Source organism: Ranitomeya imitator, chromosome 4 (assembly GCF_032444005.1).
Source record: "Ranitomeya imitator isolate aRanImi1 chromosome 4, aRanImi1.pri, whole genome shotgun sequence".
NCBI lineage: Eukaryota > Metazoa > Chordata > Amphibia > Anura > Dendrobatidae > Ranitomeya > Ranitomeya imitator.
This window is the reverse complement of record NC_091285.1, coordinates 670,557,826-670,574,294: the sequence shown is the minus strand read 5'-3', so window position 1 is coordinate 670,574,294 and position 16,469 is coordinate 670,557,826. Positions and strand designations below refer to the sequence as shown.

General features: G+C 41.2%; 1 protein-coding gene across 7 annotated transcripts in view; it reads left to right on the top strand.

Moving 5' to 3' along the window:
- The window catches only part of CACNA1A (calcium voltage-gated channel subunit alpha1 A), a 473,240-nt gene that overhangs the window by 248,712 nt on the left and 208,059 nt on the right, over positions 1–16,469 (top strand). For all 7 annotated transcript variants that reach the window (XR_011320871.1, XM_069767267.1, XM_069767264.1 and 4 more), the window contains exons 23-26: positions 1,945–2,004; positions 7,326–7,432; positions 12,949–13,048; positions 15,248–15,408. Coding sequence is in view for 6 of the 7 variants with exons in the window: in XM_069767267.1 (XP_069623368.1) it covers positions 1,945–2,004; positions 7,326–7,432; positions 12,949–13,048; positions 15,248–15,408 (428 nt within the window). In the remaining variant the exon portion in view is untranslated. The remainder of the gene's footprint in view (positions 1–1,944; positions 2,005–7,325; positions 7,433–12,948; positions 13,049–15,247; positions 15,409–16,469) is intronic.

Sequence of the window (16,469 nt, the reverse complement as noted above, 5' to 3'; positions counted from 1 at the left end):
TCCAAATCAAGTCCTATCAGTTTAATTACACACAGCTGGACTCAAATGAAGGAGTAGAACCATCTCAAGGAGGATCACAAGGAAATGGACAGCATGTGACTTAAATATGAGTGTGTGAGCAAAGGGTCTGAATACATCTGTCCATGTGATATTTCAGTTTTTCCTTTTTTATTAAATTTGCAAAAAATTCTACATTTCTGTTTTTGCTGAGCTGTGTATAACCCCGACCATACCACTTATTGGCAGCTTTCTGTGTACACTGTGCATAGGCAGAAAGCTGCTTATCGATGCTGGGAACGTAGTTGGACTAAGAGGCATGAGGGCAGTTGTCTTGTGATGATAAAACACTGATTGTATTGAAATAGCAACACAGCCCCGTAAGTGACGCATCGCCAGAATCAGGATCTCTGCCCCTACATCATAGTGCGTCCGTGTCTCGCATGTGAAATCCAAGCTCTGGCGCTGGCACTCCAGAGCGGAGCGTGCGGCTCCATGTGTTGCTATGCCTAAAAACTCATTTGTTCAGACTGGCCTACCGCCTCAATGCATTAACCTAATGATCCCTGTGTGGCCTATTTATAATAAAAAAAAAAAAAGATTCCTCGCATCATGTTCTCATACACTTTATGCAGTATTAGCCCTCTGTGTCTGTACTGCTACATACTGGTTCATGCAGCTTTACATGAACACCCGAGCCTTACACTATAGCTGGTCCGAATAACTAAAGCATTTGTTACCATCCACCTCTCGTGTCTCCCCTTTTCCTCATAGTTTGTAAGCTTGCGAGCAGGGCCCTCATTCCTACTGGTATCTGTTTTGAACTGTATTTCTGTTATGCTGTAATGTCTATTGTCTGTACAAGTCCCCTCTATAATTTGTAAAGCGCTGCAAAATATGTTGGCGCTATATAAATAAAAATTATTATTATTATTATTATGCGGCCGCACGCTCTGCTCTGGAGTGCCGGCGCCAGAGCTTGGATTTCACATGCGAGACATGGACGTGTTTCTCGCATGTGTGATCCCGGCCTAATGGGTGCGGTAGCTTGATCTAGGACATAAATGGAGGCCCTACTTTAAATTTTCCTATGGCCCCTTGCTTCCTCTATATTTATGTTATCTGGCAGCTAAAATAAGAATGATGGGTGTGATGTAAGTGACAGCCTGGGGTAACGGCCCAGGAGAGCTGGCAATAATAGAAGGGATTTCCCACGGTGTCTTCCTACAAAGCATCATAATGGGAAAGGCAAGAGTGGGGCCATTTTATCCTCAGCCCCTGAGAACCATCACATTATGTGAGAACTGTTTCTAGTGATAGCAGCAGGGGCAGACATATCATTGGTGCCACCTGTGCGGCCGCACGGGGGCCCCAGTGGTAAGGGGGCCCATTTCTAACTCCAAAACAGGTGCAATTTTGCATTTTTCGGAACTCTTGGGCTGCAAGGGCCCATATATTGTTCTTGCACAGGTGCCCTTTTCTGTCTGTGGATTGCAGTAACATTCATACTAATTATAGGGGGCGAATATGTGAGATTATGGGTGACTCCCCAGCATGCACAGTGTAAATGTTGCTCCGCACAAGTAGAGTTAAGCCTGGCAGGACGATGGTGCTGCATTGTGGGCCCAGTGTGTGCTGCGCTGACAACCCGTTAATCACACCCGCCCTCCTGCCGCCATGCTTACTTTGCAGTTCCTCTCTCTTTATACACGGTGGACAGTTCCCGCAGGGGGAAGGGGGTGAACAAGAGAGGAGGAGATGGAGGGAGGAGAGTGCAGGCTGATTGAAATAATGGGAACATTGGTCCCAGTGGGACAAATGAAGCAGAACGTGTGTATAAATAGCACTTTATAGTGGTTGTATATAAAGACGTATACTTCATATGACTTGCTCGCTATTTGTACACACAGCTTTATTTTAATCGCCATTTTTTTAATCTACCCGCAGGTCCTGCGTTATTTTGACTATGTCTTCACTGGTGTCTTCACCTTTGAAATGGTTATCAAGGTAGGAGCAAAGGCAATGATGACAGATTAAAGTATCGTCAATGGTTATTGTGACTTCTAAACAAAAAAATAAAGTGTTTCTCACTTCTCCGCCATTTTCTGACCATTTTCGATGTCTCTTGAGATGCTTAGGAATTTATAGACATCAGTGACATAGAAGAGAACGTCCCTAAAAGTTTTAGATCTTCTGCTTCCAGGCTATTAATTAAACAAATCAATGTGTCTAATACCGTTCTCTGTGCTGAAAGGTCTCTCCTTTTATTTTATGCCACAGAAATCCTTGGCCTGGTTATGAGGAATATGTCACTATACGGCAGAGTTCTAATGTCTGTATGTCCACGGTCTGAGTATGGCTGCATGGACGGGTCACAGGTCTCCTGACCCAAGCGCAACAACCTAATAGTCCTTGCATTGGACCGAGATATACAGGCCAATGAATTCAGCCTATAATTCCCCTTACACATTAGACCAGGGATGTCACGTTCAGACACACAAAGGGCCAGAATAAAAAACTCGGACAAAGTCGCGGGCCAACCTGTCTACAGTATAATGTGCCCCACATAGTCCTACATACAGAATAATGGGCCCCACATAGTCCTCCATACAGAATAATGGGCCCCACATAGTCCTCCATACAGAATAATGGGCCCCGCATAGTCCTCCACACAGAATAATGGGCCCCATATAGTCCTCTATACAGAATAATGGGCCCCACATAGTCCTCTATACAGAATAATGGGCCCCACATAGTCCTCCATACAGAATAATGGGCCCCACATAGTCCTCCACACAGAATAATGGGCCCCACATAGTCCTCCATACAGAATAATGGGCCCCACATAGTCATCCATACAGAATAATGGGGTCCACATAGTCCTCCATACAGAATAATAGGCCCGAAATAGTCCTCCATGCAGAAATGGGCCCCACATAGCCTTCCAAACAGTATAATGGGCCCCACATAGTCCTCCTTATAGTATTATGGGCCCCACATTGCCTTTTATACGGAATAATGGCCCCACACATTCCTCCATACAGAATAATTGCCCCACGTAGGGGTGGCAGTTATGGTGTCAGGGGGCAAATATAATCACCCTGCGAACCAGATTTGTCCCTCAGGCCAGAGTTTGACATGTATGCATTAGATTAATGTTGGCTGAAACCACCAATATTGTCAGGCCCCACGAAATGTTTAATGTGTATAGGGACCCCGGACAACGGATTGTCAGGAGAGTTAATATTCCGACATGTCCAATTTCAGACTAATTACAATTCTTAGTTTCTCTTTGAGATATCTGGCTGTCTCATAGAGAACATAGGAGCTGCATCAACTTTTATTATAGGCAGAGCAAAAAAGTGGCCTATTTTTACGGACTGCCCGGGAATATCTGAATGGCTTGCTACCCTTATACAGATGTTTTTTTCTATGAGAAATCACACACTTAACAAGCAAAGATAATATATATATATATATATATATATATATATATATATATATATATATATATATATATATATATTGTAAAAGTACAGAAATATATACTACAAAGCCTGTTCTGGAGAGAATGGCAGCCCATTCGGTAAATACATGGAGCAAAGAAGGAGAAAAAAATGAACTAAGGGGTCAAAGAGTAAATAAACAAACAATAAAAAAGATACAGTTACCGTATATGAAAAAGTTTGGGCACCCCTATTAATCTTAAGCTTAATGTTTTATAAAAATTGTTTTTTTTGCAACAGCTATTTCAGTTTCATATATCTAATAACTGTTGGACACAGTAATGTTTCTGCCTTGAAATGAGGTTTATTGTACTAACAGAAAATGTGCAATCTGCATTCAAACAAAATTTGACAGGTGCATAAGTATGGGCACCCCACCAGAAAAGTGACATTAATATTTAGTAAATCCTCCTTTTGCAAAAATAACAGCCTCTAGTCGCTTCCTGTAGCTTTTAATGAGCTCCTGGATCCTGGATGAAGGTATTTTTGACCATTCCTCTTTACAAAACAATTCCAGTTCAGTTAAGTTTGATGGCCGCCGAGCATGGACAGCCCTCTTAAATGATCCCACAGATGTTCAATGATATTCAGGTCTGGGGACTGGGATGGCCATTCCAGAACAGTGTAATTGTTCCTCTGCATGAATGCCTGAGTAGGTTTGGAGTGGTGTTTTGGATCATTGTCTTGCTGAAAGATCCATCCCCTGCGTAACTTCAACTTTATCACTGATTCATGAACATTATTGTCAAGAATCTGCGGATACTGAGAGGAATCCATGCGTCACTCAACTTTAAGAAGATTCCCGGTGCCGGCATTGGCCACACAGCCCCAAAGCATGATGGAACCTCCACCAAATTTTACTGTGGGTAGCAAGTGTTTTTCTTGGAATGCTGTGTTTTTTGGCCGCCATGCATAACGCCTTTTTGTATGACCAAACAACTCAATCTTGGTTTCATCAGTCCACAGGACCTTCTTCCAAAAAGAAATTGTCTTCTCCAAATGTGCTTTTGCATACCTCAGCCGACTCTGTTTGTGGTGTGCTTGCAGAAACGGCTTCTTTCACATCACTCTCCCATAAAGCTTCTCCTTGTGCAAAGTGCATTGTATAGTTGACCGATGCACAGTGACACCATCTGCAGCAAGTTGATGATGCAACTCTCTGGAGGTGGTCTGAGGATTGTCCTTGACTGATCTCACCATTCTTCTCCGCCTTTCTGATGTTTTTCTTGGCCTGCCACTTCTGGCCTTAACAAAAACTGTACCTGTGTTCTTCCATGTCCTTACTATGTTCCTCACAGTGGAAATTGACAGGTTAAATCTCTGAGACAGCTTTTTGTATCCTTCTCCTGAACAACTATGTTGAATAATCTTTGTTTTCAGAGCATTAGATAGTTGTTTTGAGGAGCCCATGATGCCACTCTTCAGAGGAGATTCAAACAGGAGAACAACTTGCAAGTGGCCACTTTAAGTAGCTTTTCTCATGATTGCATACACCTGGCTATGAAGTTCAAAGCTCAATGAGGTTAGAAAACCAAAAAAAGTGCTTTAGTAAGTCAGTAAAAAGTAGATAGGAGTATTTAAAACAAGAAAATGATAAGGGTGCCCATACTTATGCACCTGACAAATTTTGTTTGAATGCAGATTGCACATTTTCTGTTAGTACAATAAACCTCATTTCAAGGCAGAAACATTACTGTGTCCAACAGTTATTATTAGATATAATGAAACTGAAATATCTGTTGCAAAAAAACAATTTTTATAAAACATTAAGCTTAATAGGGGTGCCCAAACTTTTTTATATAACTGTATGTAATACAAAAAATAGTTTATTGATGATAAGAACAACCAAGGGAAACAGAAATTGGCAAAACGGTGCTGGTCACACACAGTGTGTATCTGCCCCTGCAAATCCAATCAAGGGATGAAATAATGGACAACAGAACAAGATACCAAATACGCCGATCATGCACACAAGATATAAAGAGAGGTAAGCATCCAAAAAGTTATGTGCTATGCAGAAGATAATCAAAACACTATACATCATGCAACAAGTGAGTGTGTCCCAATAGAGTATAACATGTAAATATGAATTATACACAAAAAATCAAATGGTAGCATGAGACACTTTAGTATGAGTATATATCTAAATAGCAGTGCAAGGTGCACAAAATAGTAGGTATAGCAAGTGCACTGTCAAGTAATTGGTATAAATAGTATGACTAGCAAATGCATAAAGGTAGAGAAACAAAAGCATATCTGTATCTATATGTGACAGTATATTCAAAAGTAGAGCAAGTGCTCAAATGATCAAACAGACAATCATTGTAATCAGAGCGACATCCAAGGGAAAGTGGTGTAAAGATGTATATACATGGCAAAAAAGGGGGACAAAAACTATATGAAGAAATGAGGACCTAAGAAAACGGTATGCAGCGCTGCAATGAATCTCAGGTACATGCACTGTGAGTTGTCCTAAATACTGCCTGAAACGGCCTAAATACAAAATGAAATGGCTAGAACGTCAAGCCAATAATACTAGTATGGCCATTATATATCAATTACAAGACATTAGATGTCAGGGAATAGAATGGATGATGCTCTAAGACATGGTTACCTGTACGATTGGTGTTGTGAATTCTGTGGTCAGGCTCCCTCCTGTGGTCATGAGTGGTACTTCGGCTGGTTCTGTCCATGAGCTTCCTTTGGTGGATGTGAGTGGGGCTGCGGCTTCTGAGTTTCCTTCCTCAGGTGACGAGGTTAAGTCGTTAGGTGCTGTTCTATTTAACTCCACCTAGTTCTTTGTTCCTGGCCTCCAGTCAATGTTCCAGTGTTGGTCTTGCTCTCTCCTGGATCGTTCTTGTGGCCTGTCTGCCCTGCATAAGCTAAGTTCTGCTTGTGTTACTTTTGTTTGCTATTTTTTCTGTCCAACTTGCTATATTGGTTTGTTTTGCTTGCTGGAAGCTCTGGGACGCAGAGGGAGCACCTCCGTACCGTTAGTCGGTGCGGAGGGTCTTTTTGCGCCCTCTGCGTGGTTGTTTGTAGGTTTTTGTGCTGACCGCAAAGCTATCTTTCCTATCCTCGGTCTATTCAGTAAGTCGGGCCTCACTTTGCTAAAATCTATTTCATCTCTGTGTTTGTATTTTCATCTTTACGCACAGTCATTATATGTGGGGGGCTGCCTTTTCCTTTGGGGAATTTCTCTGAGGCAAGGTAGGCTTATTTTTCTATCTTCAGGCTAGCTAGTTTCTCAGGTTGTGCCCGAGGCGCCTAGGTCTGGTCAGGAGCGCTCCACGGCTACCTCTAGTGTGGTGTAATAGGATTAGGGATTGCGGTCAGCAGAGTTCCCACGTCTCAGAGCTTGTCCTGTGTTATTAGTAACTATCAGGTCATTTTCAGTGCTCTTAACCACCAGGTCAATTGTGGTTCTAAATCACCAGTTCATAACAGATTGGGTGGGTATGGGCAGACACGCGCCCCGATGCGCGTTTCGGATCAGAGTCCTTCGTCAGTACAGTCCTTCGTCACAGTATTTCTGTGAATATTGTAGCAGATTCTGCTCCAAGACTCAGATTAAAAAAAAAAAATCAAATAATTTTTTAACACATTTTACATTGACTTCAAAGGGAAAATTCACCTAAGGTGCACAAAATGCTCTTTTTTTTTCTTCAGCGTGAAAAATTCTTGAGGCATTTATGCCTAATAAAATCTCCAACATGTGGACAATCAATGAAACTAAAGCAGAAAAAATTCCCCATACACAAACGCCATGGATAAAATCTGCCCCGGAAGGCAAGGATTTAATCTCTCTGTTATTCTCCTTAGATGGTGGATCTGGGCCTCATTCTGCACCAGGGATCGTATTTCAGAGATTTATGGAATATTCTTGACTTTATTGTCGTTTGTGGTGCTCTCGTGGCTTTTGCATTCTCGTAAGTAACAAATCTCCTTCATGCCTCACGTATAGAAAGTGTTTTCCATCTATCTTGCTGCATAAATATAAAACCATGTCTAATTCTGCTGAATTTTTTTTTGCTGGGAGTTCACATATTTTTTGCAAATTGTAGTAAATTCGCATTGAGACGGGGATGAGTGATTAAACTGTGATTCTAAATACTCTGATCAATGTGTAATCAGCAAAGTGATTGTAAGTGATCATTTAAAGGGATATTACTGTACCGTTTGTGGCATGTCCATAAGAGTAAAAGATGGCACATTACAAGGATAGGCCATTACTTTATGATCAGTGGGAGTTGGACCACTCGGACCACCCACTGACCCTGGGATTGAAGGGCTCAGCACTAACCAGCCATCTAATAATGTTTTCATTGCATAGGGACGCTTCCCCAACCCGCTGTGCTGGGATCCCATTCATAGCATGTGGTCGGGGTATTGCTATGCAGCGGAAAACAATAATGGGGGCACGGAGTTAATTCTCAGAATTGGTGGGAGTCACCATAGATTATTAAATGATGGCATACCCTAGCAACATGTCAGCACCTTATAAGATGGCAAAATCCCTTTAATATGTCGTACAGAGCCGTTCTCGTACATAAGCCCTGCTGCTTGTAGAAAGGTCTAATAGTGATGCGAGACTTGAGTCATCTCACAAAACCTCAGCAGAGGAAGGACAAGACTGCCAATATCCTGTCACGTCTCCTTATTCCATTCAGTGGGGGGATGGGCTCAGATCCTCTTTAAACAATAGTCACTGATTGCATGAAATGACTACAGTGAAGCACATCCTCCATGCAATTGAGCCTATTGCTAATTTTGATGGCGTATCGGCAGTGCCTTGTGACCAAGAATACCTATTTTCTGATTATATTCACAGTTTTGATAATTACCATGATTATTTATGCTCAGATAGTTGCTATAATTAACATGATATATATATATATATATATATATATATATATATATATATATATATATATATATATATATATAGTGAAAGCCTAAGGAGATCATGTAATAATAAAAAGCTAAAGAATGGTTTCTTCATGTCTGTGACCTCCTAATACAAGGACCCCCGACTAGGACTCCTCTTCTGAATGTCTCTGTCCTGCACATGTTCTCTGCTTTCTCCAGTCAGGGTTTCACATGACATTAGAATAGGACATTCATTGTCCATGTTATATATTATATGCACCATTAATTATTAACCATTTCTTGCTGTCTTGGCCAAAAGTTTAGAGAATGACACAAATTTAGTTTTTCCCAGTTTGCTGCCTCAGCATTTCTAGATCTTTCAGTTGGATATTTATCTGATTACTGAAGTACAATCATAAAAATTTTGTAAGTTTTTAATCCTTTATTGATAAATTCATTAAGTTTATGTAAAGATTCCATAATTACATTGTTGCCTCTTATCCCTGTAGACTTCTGCCCTTCACCTCCTGGCAGCTGACTTCAGCTTCTGGGCTTAATCCTGACCGATGACCGCCTGTCCTTGTCTCATCAGTGCTCGGAGTTTATCACAATTTCTGTGTTTTTATTTGTCCTTCCGCTTTTTGAGGATTGAGCACAGTTTCTCAATGGGATTGAGATCGGGGAGTTTCCTGGCCAAGGACACAAATTGTCAATGTTTTATTCCGAGCCACTTAGTTCTCACTTTTGTTTTGTGACGCGATCTCCATCATCCTGGAAAAAACCTTGACCATCACCTAATTGCTCCTGGATTGTTGGGAGAAGTTGCTCTTGGAGGATGTTTAGATCCCATTCTTAATTCGTGGCCATTTTCTCAGGCAAAGTTATTAGTGAGCCCCTCCATGGATGAAAGCCCTCTACACATGAATGGTCTCAGGAGGATTTACTGGTAGCAGACACATCACTCGTGGTAGTGCTCCTTTTCTTCTCCAGACATTCATTTTTCAACATGTCATAAACATTTTGAAGGGGGCTTCCTAAAAAAAATAACTTTACCCATGTCCTTTGCTGTCCAATCTCTGTCATTCATGATTTTGTAGGAGAGAAGTGGCTTCTTTGCTGCCCTTCTTCACACCAGGCCAGACTCCAAAATCCTTCACCTCCACTGACACCTGTCTGCTGCCATTCCGAAGCAAGCTCTGTGCTCCAGTACAACTGATCCTGCAGCTGAATCCTCTTTAGGAGACAGTCCGGGCACCTGTTGGAATTTATTGGGTGCCCTGAAGTCTTTTTCACAGCAATTAAACCTCACTCTCTGAAAATCTTGAAGATTCGATAAATGGTTGATTTAGCGACAATCTTTCAAGCAGCAATGTCCTTGCCTGTAAAGTCCCTTTGATGCAAAACAATGATAACTGCACATTCCCTTGGAGGTAATCATGGTTCACAGAAGAAAGCACCAGTCCAGCCAGTCTGCTCTTATAATTCAATCAGCATGAGAGAGTGATACCAGCTGTCTTGTCCTTGTTAACACTTTCCCCTAACGATAAGATCAATAAAATGACGTAAGCAGATAGTTTTGTGCCAGTGCTGAAATTAAGTGGAAATGTTTTTTTTTATTAAGTTAATTTTAACGGCAAGGAATAGCTTTGAATTTTTCTTCAATTCATCTCAGCACTCTTCCTAACAACTTAATTAGTTAATGCAAATTGGCACTATAAAAACTGAAGCAGCAAATTTTGTGAAAACCAAAATTCGTGTCCGTCTCAAAACTTTTGCCAGCAACTGTATAGTCAACTGTTTCTTAAAGGTGTTATCCACTACTAGGACAACTCCTTCTTAAACTAAATGTACGGCCCTGATAAAATAATAAAGCCTATGCTCACCTCCCGTGCCGGCGACATTCCCATGGTATCGGCACTCGTTCTCCCCAGAGCTATGGTGCGGTGCTGTGACATGTGACGCCGGCGGCCAATCAGCACTGTCGTCCCTGTCTCCGCCTTTGAACAAACTGAACATGAAGAGGAAGCCAGTTCAGTTTGTCCGAAGGCGGAGCCAGTGACGACAGCGCTGATTGGGCATCGGTGTCACGTGTCACAACACCACATCACAGCCCCGGGGAGAGTGAGTACCAACACCGCGGGAACAACGCCGGCACAGGACGTGAGTATAGGCTTTATTATTTTTATCGAGGCCGACCATTTAGCGATTTGCGCATGCACCAAATATATATTTACAGTTTTATATTATGAGGCTTTGTTGCCAAGACAGATGTGGGTCGTAAAGGTGAGACTCATATCTAACAGACAATTATAGCATATTCACAGGATATGCTATAAATGTCTGAGACAGAAATAAGTCCTTAGAACCAAACAAAAGAAGATTCCTTAGACTCTGCACCCCACTCCAGCCAGTGCCAGGGGCTCAAAGAAGTGGGCACAGGCTCACAAAGAGGGAACCAACCTCTTCTGGTTAATAAATCTCAATTTCCATAATACAATGCAGATAGCAGGTTGAGAATCTCCGGAAAATGATATAAATTTATTAGTGGGTCCCATCTTTTTGTCCACTGTTCATTCTGGTGGAAGTGATGAGATGGTGTGGCTTCTTAAGTCATTTTCAGTAATGTTTAAACGCCCCTGTTTATTGGAGGTGACAATTTGTGCAGCCATACACCACCTTTTTTCTAACTCTCACTGCCACACAGGACATGTCAGCTCATAGAAAGTGCGTTAAAGGGGTATTCCCATCTCCAAGACCCTATCCCAATATGTAGTAGGTGTAATATTAGCAAATACCTCCAATTACAAATGTAGTATAGTTTGTATGATTCACTATATCTCTATTTCCTCATGTGGAGGCATTGCAAGACATTAGGTATCTATGGTTACAGCCACTAGCAAATAGCTAACTAACTGTCACTATATCAGTGGTTGTAACCATGGATACCTAAGGTCTTGCAATGCCTGCACATTAGGAAAGAGACATAACGAATCAGAAAAACTATACTACATTTCTAATTGCAGGTATTTGGTAATATTATTATTATTACATCTACTACGTATTGGGATAGGATCTTGCAGACAGGAATACCCCTTTAAGCGTATGACGTTCGTACACATACTTTCCCTTTACATCATTCTACAGCACTATTAATATATCTCCCCTACTACAGAGGTGTCAAACTGCATTCCTCGAGGGCTGCAAACAGGTCATGTTTTCAGGATTTCCGTGTGTTGCACAGGTGATAATTTAATCACCTGCACAGAATGATTCCATCACCTGTGCAATACTAAGGAAATCCTGAAAACATGACCTGTTTGCAGCCCTCGAGGAATGCAGTTTGACACCTCTGCCCTACTATGTAAACCAAAAGCAGCTCACCATATGTAGATTTCTAACAAGGAATGATGTAAATATATGTGAAAATTATTTTGGATCAGTTTTTTATGCCTCTCGTCCTCGGCCTGTCAAAAGGACTGGAAATGTATTAGCTCCTTCTTTAGGCTAAAGGTGAAACCTCCATAATCTGCACTGTGTGAACCTGGCCTTCAAGAGTTCTCTTTGATTTTTTTTTCTTCCTATTTTTTTTTTTACGATGTATAAATGATATATATGTAGATAATATATCCATGTCACATTAATTGCTTACTATCAGTGAGAGGAGATTTGGGTTTGAAAGGCATGAGAAAAAAAAAAAACATATCGGCACTGGCTGGAATGGATGGTTATTGCCATAGTGTTGAAATACATTTGTTTTTTGAAGGTGTTTGTTGTGTCTTGTATTTGTCTCATGTGTGTGTGATTAATTCCCTCTCTTCCAACACCGGCTGCCTCCTTTAGGAGTAACCAGCGGTAATGTCCATTTGTCCTCAGTCTTTCTCTTCTCTGTCTTCTTCACCACTTTTGCCCGCACATCTCCACCTTAGTGTACAGTAATTTGGGCACATCCAGTCCCTGGGTGCATTGTGACAGGCGCACAATCATCTCCTGACAGCTCCTCAGTGGGATCAGACACTGTCTGTACAGTGTGCTAGTGAGGACCATGTGGGATTCCAGGATCCACCGCAATTGTGACACTTAGGGATTTCCGCATTTCATTTAGTGCTATGAATGCAAATCTCAAAGGGGAGGGTGTGATATTAAGACAGATGGTAAATTCTCCAGGGTATTTCGCATGTAAGCGCCTAGGAGTTTCCAATACCCAGCTTCACTAACAGTTCTCTTATTTTTCTTTTTCTCTTCTTTCCTTTCCATCTAATCTTCTTATCTTTAATATCTCTGCTCAATCTAAAATTTCTACTTTTATATTTATATCTGGTCTGCTTGCATGTTTTATGACTTTGTTTCATTTTTCTCTACCATGCACGGTCATGTCCCATGCTCATCTCTGTCTCTCGCTTCTTCCTGGACGTTTCTATCTTCTTTGCTTCTTAATTTTCTTTCTTTCTGTAATGTTAATTCTCCTTTCTTGGTAAACCTCTTCTTCACTTTCTTTCTTCCTAACATCCTCCTCCTGACTACTTCTGCCTCTTCCTCCTCTTCTCGTTTTCCTCTTGTTTTTTTGGTCTCACAACAGAGGTGGGAGTAAAGGAAAGGACATTAGCACCATCAAATCTCTGCGTGTTCTCCGTGTCTTGAGGCCTCTGAAAACCATTAAGCGACTGCCCAAACTGAAGGTTAGTACCACATGTATAGCCCAGTAAAGGTGATCAGAGACTAAAATCAGATGATGCCAAATTATATAACTCATCAATGAAGCATACTGACAATGATGGAAACATATAGTGGGTATCTCTCATGAAGATGCTGGACTTGTAACCACAGATGCCATATTTCTTGAAATGAATGATGAACTCAGGAGTTATATGTCACGCTGTGATGGTCTTCAGTAAGGAAGGGGGGCTTCAAACTGTCCCAGGAGCTGGGACCCTAACTATCCATGTCTGGTGGGTACTCTTAAAGGTAGAAAGGCCTGAGTCTCTGACCATACGATGCTCATGTAAAAACCCTAATCTGTCCCTACCCCCCATGAGGCATGGGACAGAAGTGAAAGGTAAACCAGACACAAAGACAAAACAGGGATAACAGAAAACCTCTATCATACAAACCAACAATAAAGAGGAGGATAGGGACTGGGAGGAATAAACTAAATCGGAAACGGGATCAGGAGATAAACACACACGTACAACAGCAAACTACAGATCACCACAGCTCCAACTCCAAACTTCAACTACTTAGCTTTAGCACACCGCAGAGGAAGATGAGTCTCCAATGATGATAACGTACTCCTCGTCAGTACAGCGTCTCCTAAGGCCAAGGAAGCAGAGCTTTCACCGGCAGGACAGAGAGGGTTCAGCCAGGTTTTATAGGAAGAGTTAACAACCAGATCAGAAGCAGCTGAAATGGAACTGCATGTTTCTGACCAGCATAGAAAGGGTCGTTAACCTCTTCAGAACCAAAGGAAACCAAATTCATTTAATATGGGCTCCAAATACACAGGCTAAATATAAGATCTGCGATTCACAATACGTAGGGATCTTCTACCCCCAGATCTCCCAGGTTGGCGTCACACACTCATGACATTACATTTGGGAATGGCAAACTGGCCATTTGCCTAGGGCCACCATTTCCTATTTCCTGATGAGCAGACTTCCAGCAGTAACCGGACAGTAATCAGGTCTACAGTCAGCTCCAGTGTTTGTTTTCAGTGAGCCCTTTACCTAATAATAGGGAGAACTGTGACACTATTTGTAAAGTATCTATCCATCATTGTGACGTGGAATTTATTTGGGCACATTATAGCGATATTTTATACAAGCTCGGTGTTTGGCAGCATTATGTGGGTACTGTATAATAAATATGAGCCCTAACTATATATATGATAATATTTGGAATCTGTATATTGGAATCTTTAGGTATATTATGACAGAATTATTTAAGTGCAATATTGTGTGAGCACTGTATGGTAACATTATTTTACAAGCTATGGCTTAAAAGTGGTAAATATATTCTGGTAACATGGTGTAGGGATTGACACTCACGTAGGCTTTAGGTAGCGTTCACACAGGCAATGCGATTTGGTCCAAACAGGTGCAGTTTTATTGATTTTATAAAACTATAACGAATACAAAAACAGCCTCTTCCGGGCACAAAGGTATCACAGCAAATAAACAGTGTGTTTAACAGGCACGTATATAAGTGCAGGCTCACCCGAACAGACTACAGTCCTTTCTCCTGGAGCAGACTTCTTACACAAAAGAGACATGATACCACCAGTCTCGGTTTCCCCTTCAGTTTGAGCTCCAGCTGCTTCCATCGCTAAACAGAAGTGTCCAGCTCTGGGCATAGTTCACACTGAACAGGCGGCAGCTTCTACAAGTTTCTCTGCAGCTCCAACACATAGACTGCTCAGCTTTCCTAGCTAACCCATGCAGTCTCCATTTAGAGAGAGACTCAGGCACGTCTCTCTCTCAGCTCACATTTTTTCTGGATACTCACCAGCTTCAGCACACTCGACTCTGTTACATCTAGCCGACTGACACCCCTAAGGAAAACAGGAGCTGCTTCTAGTGTAAAGCTTGGCAGGTGCATCTAACCAATACCTACAGTGCTAGGAGATGTGTATATGCATATTATATATAAATATATGTGTATACACATAGCAGACTGGGCAAAATTTGTTGTTTTTTTTTTTTCACTTTTTCACTATTTTCCTAAAATCTGGGAATTTATTATATAAACTTATATATGTATGTCTATCTATATATCTATACATATATATTTACACATATCAAGATACCAGCACTAATATTAACTTGCTAATTAGTTTCTTACCTTAAATTGTCCTAATGCCGCCGTTGTCTCTGACTCTTCAGGCTGTTTTCGACTGCGTAGTGAACTCCCTGAAGAACGTCCTGAATATCCTCATCGTTTACATGCTCTTCATGTTTATCTTCGCTGTTGTGGCGGTGCAGCTTTTCAAGGGAAAGTTTTTCTATTGTACTGATGAATCAAAGGAGTTTCAGAGAGACTGCAGGTGAGTGACTACTAACAAACTATGATATTAAGAATGTTCTGCTGGTCATACAAATAGCATCCTCAGAAATAAATACTTACCTCACGTTCCAAATTATTATGCAAGTGTTCTTTTTCTCTGAGTTTCTTAAATGATGGATGCAAATGAGTCAATATAATGTTAAAATCATCAATAATTAGAGGATAAATCCTAATTTATTGGACAAACCTCTCAATGAAAAAACTCAAACTCAAAATGGCATGTTCCAAATGCAGAGAGTTTCCAAACATTTTATAGATTGTAAAGAACTGAAAATGGTAATTTGTTCACTTTGCTATGTATGAGAGATAAGGTGCACTATATAGCAATAGACGGAAATAAAATATGCATGGGTGCCAAGTCCTGTATAGCGTGTTTATGCTAGGGATAAAAATAGGAGAAAGCACCAATACATATAGGACGTGCACACCTGATGAACCATAGAAATACGTTTTTTTATTAATACATATGCACACACAATGGGTAAAATCATATACAATTACACATAAAAAGACAAAGACAGACCGCACCTCTGTGCATAACAATGTCAAAGATCCACATAAATGACGCAATAAAATAACAATATGAATAACAAACAGTGGATAATGCGCTCATGAGAGTTGTACATTAAGCCTCCTCCATGTTCCCAGTGGGTGTGCTGTATGGAATAGCCAAATGGACACACATCACAACAAGGTATGGCTAAACCTGAGAGACACAATGAGATCTGGTAGTCAGGTATACATGATAGCCAGGAGAGACGGCAGAGAGCGAAGAGGGGTACGGGGGCAGGCCCTCGCGTATCGTCAGTCTGCCCTGTAAAAAAGACTGGTTGAGAATTAGTTTTCATATATGTCTGGGGCACTGCAACCATTTCTGCTTTTGAGCATTGTTTCTGGGTGGTTTATGTATAACTTCAAGCCTCTGAAAAATCCTACATTTTGAGGTTTGTGGGACGAGCAGCTTCAAATACCCTTTTGCTGCTTTGTAATGGTATTTTAGCAGCTGCTCTTTTAATCTGAAGAATTTGGCTGACAGAAACC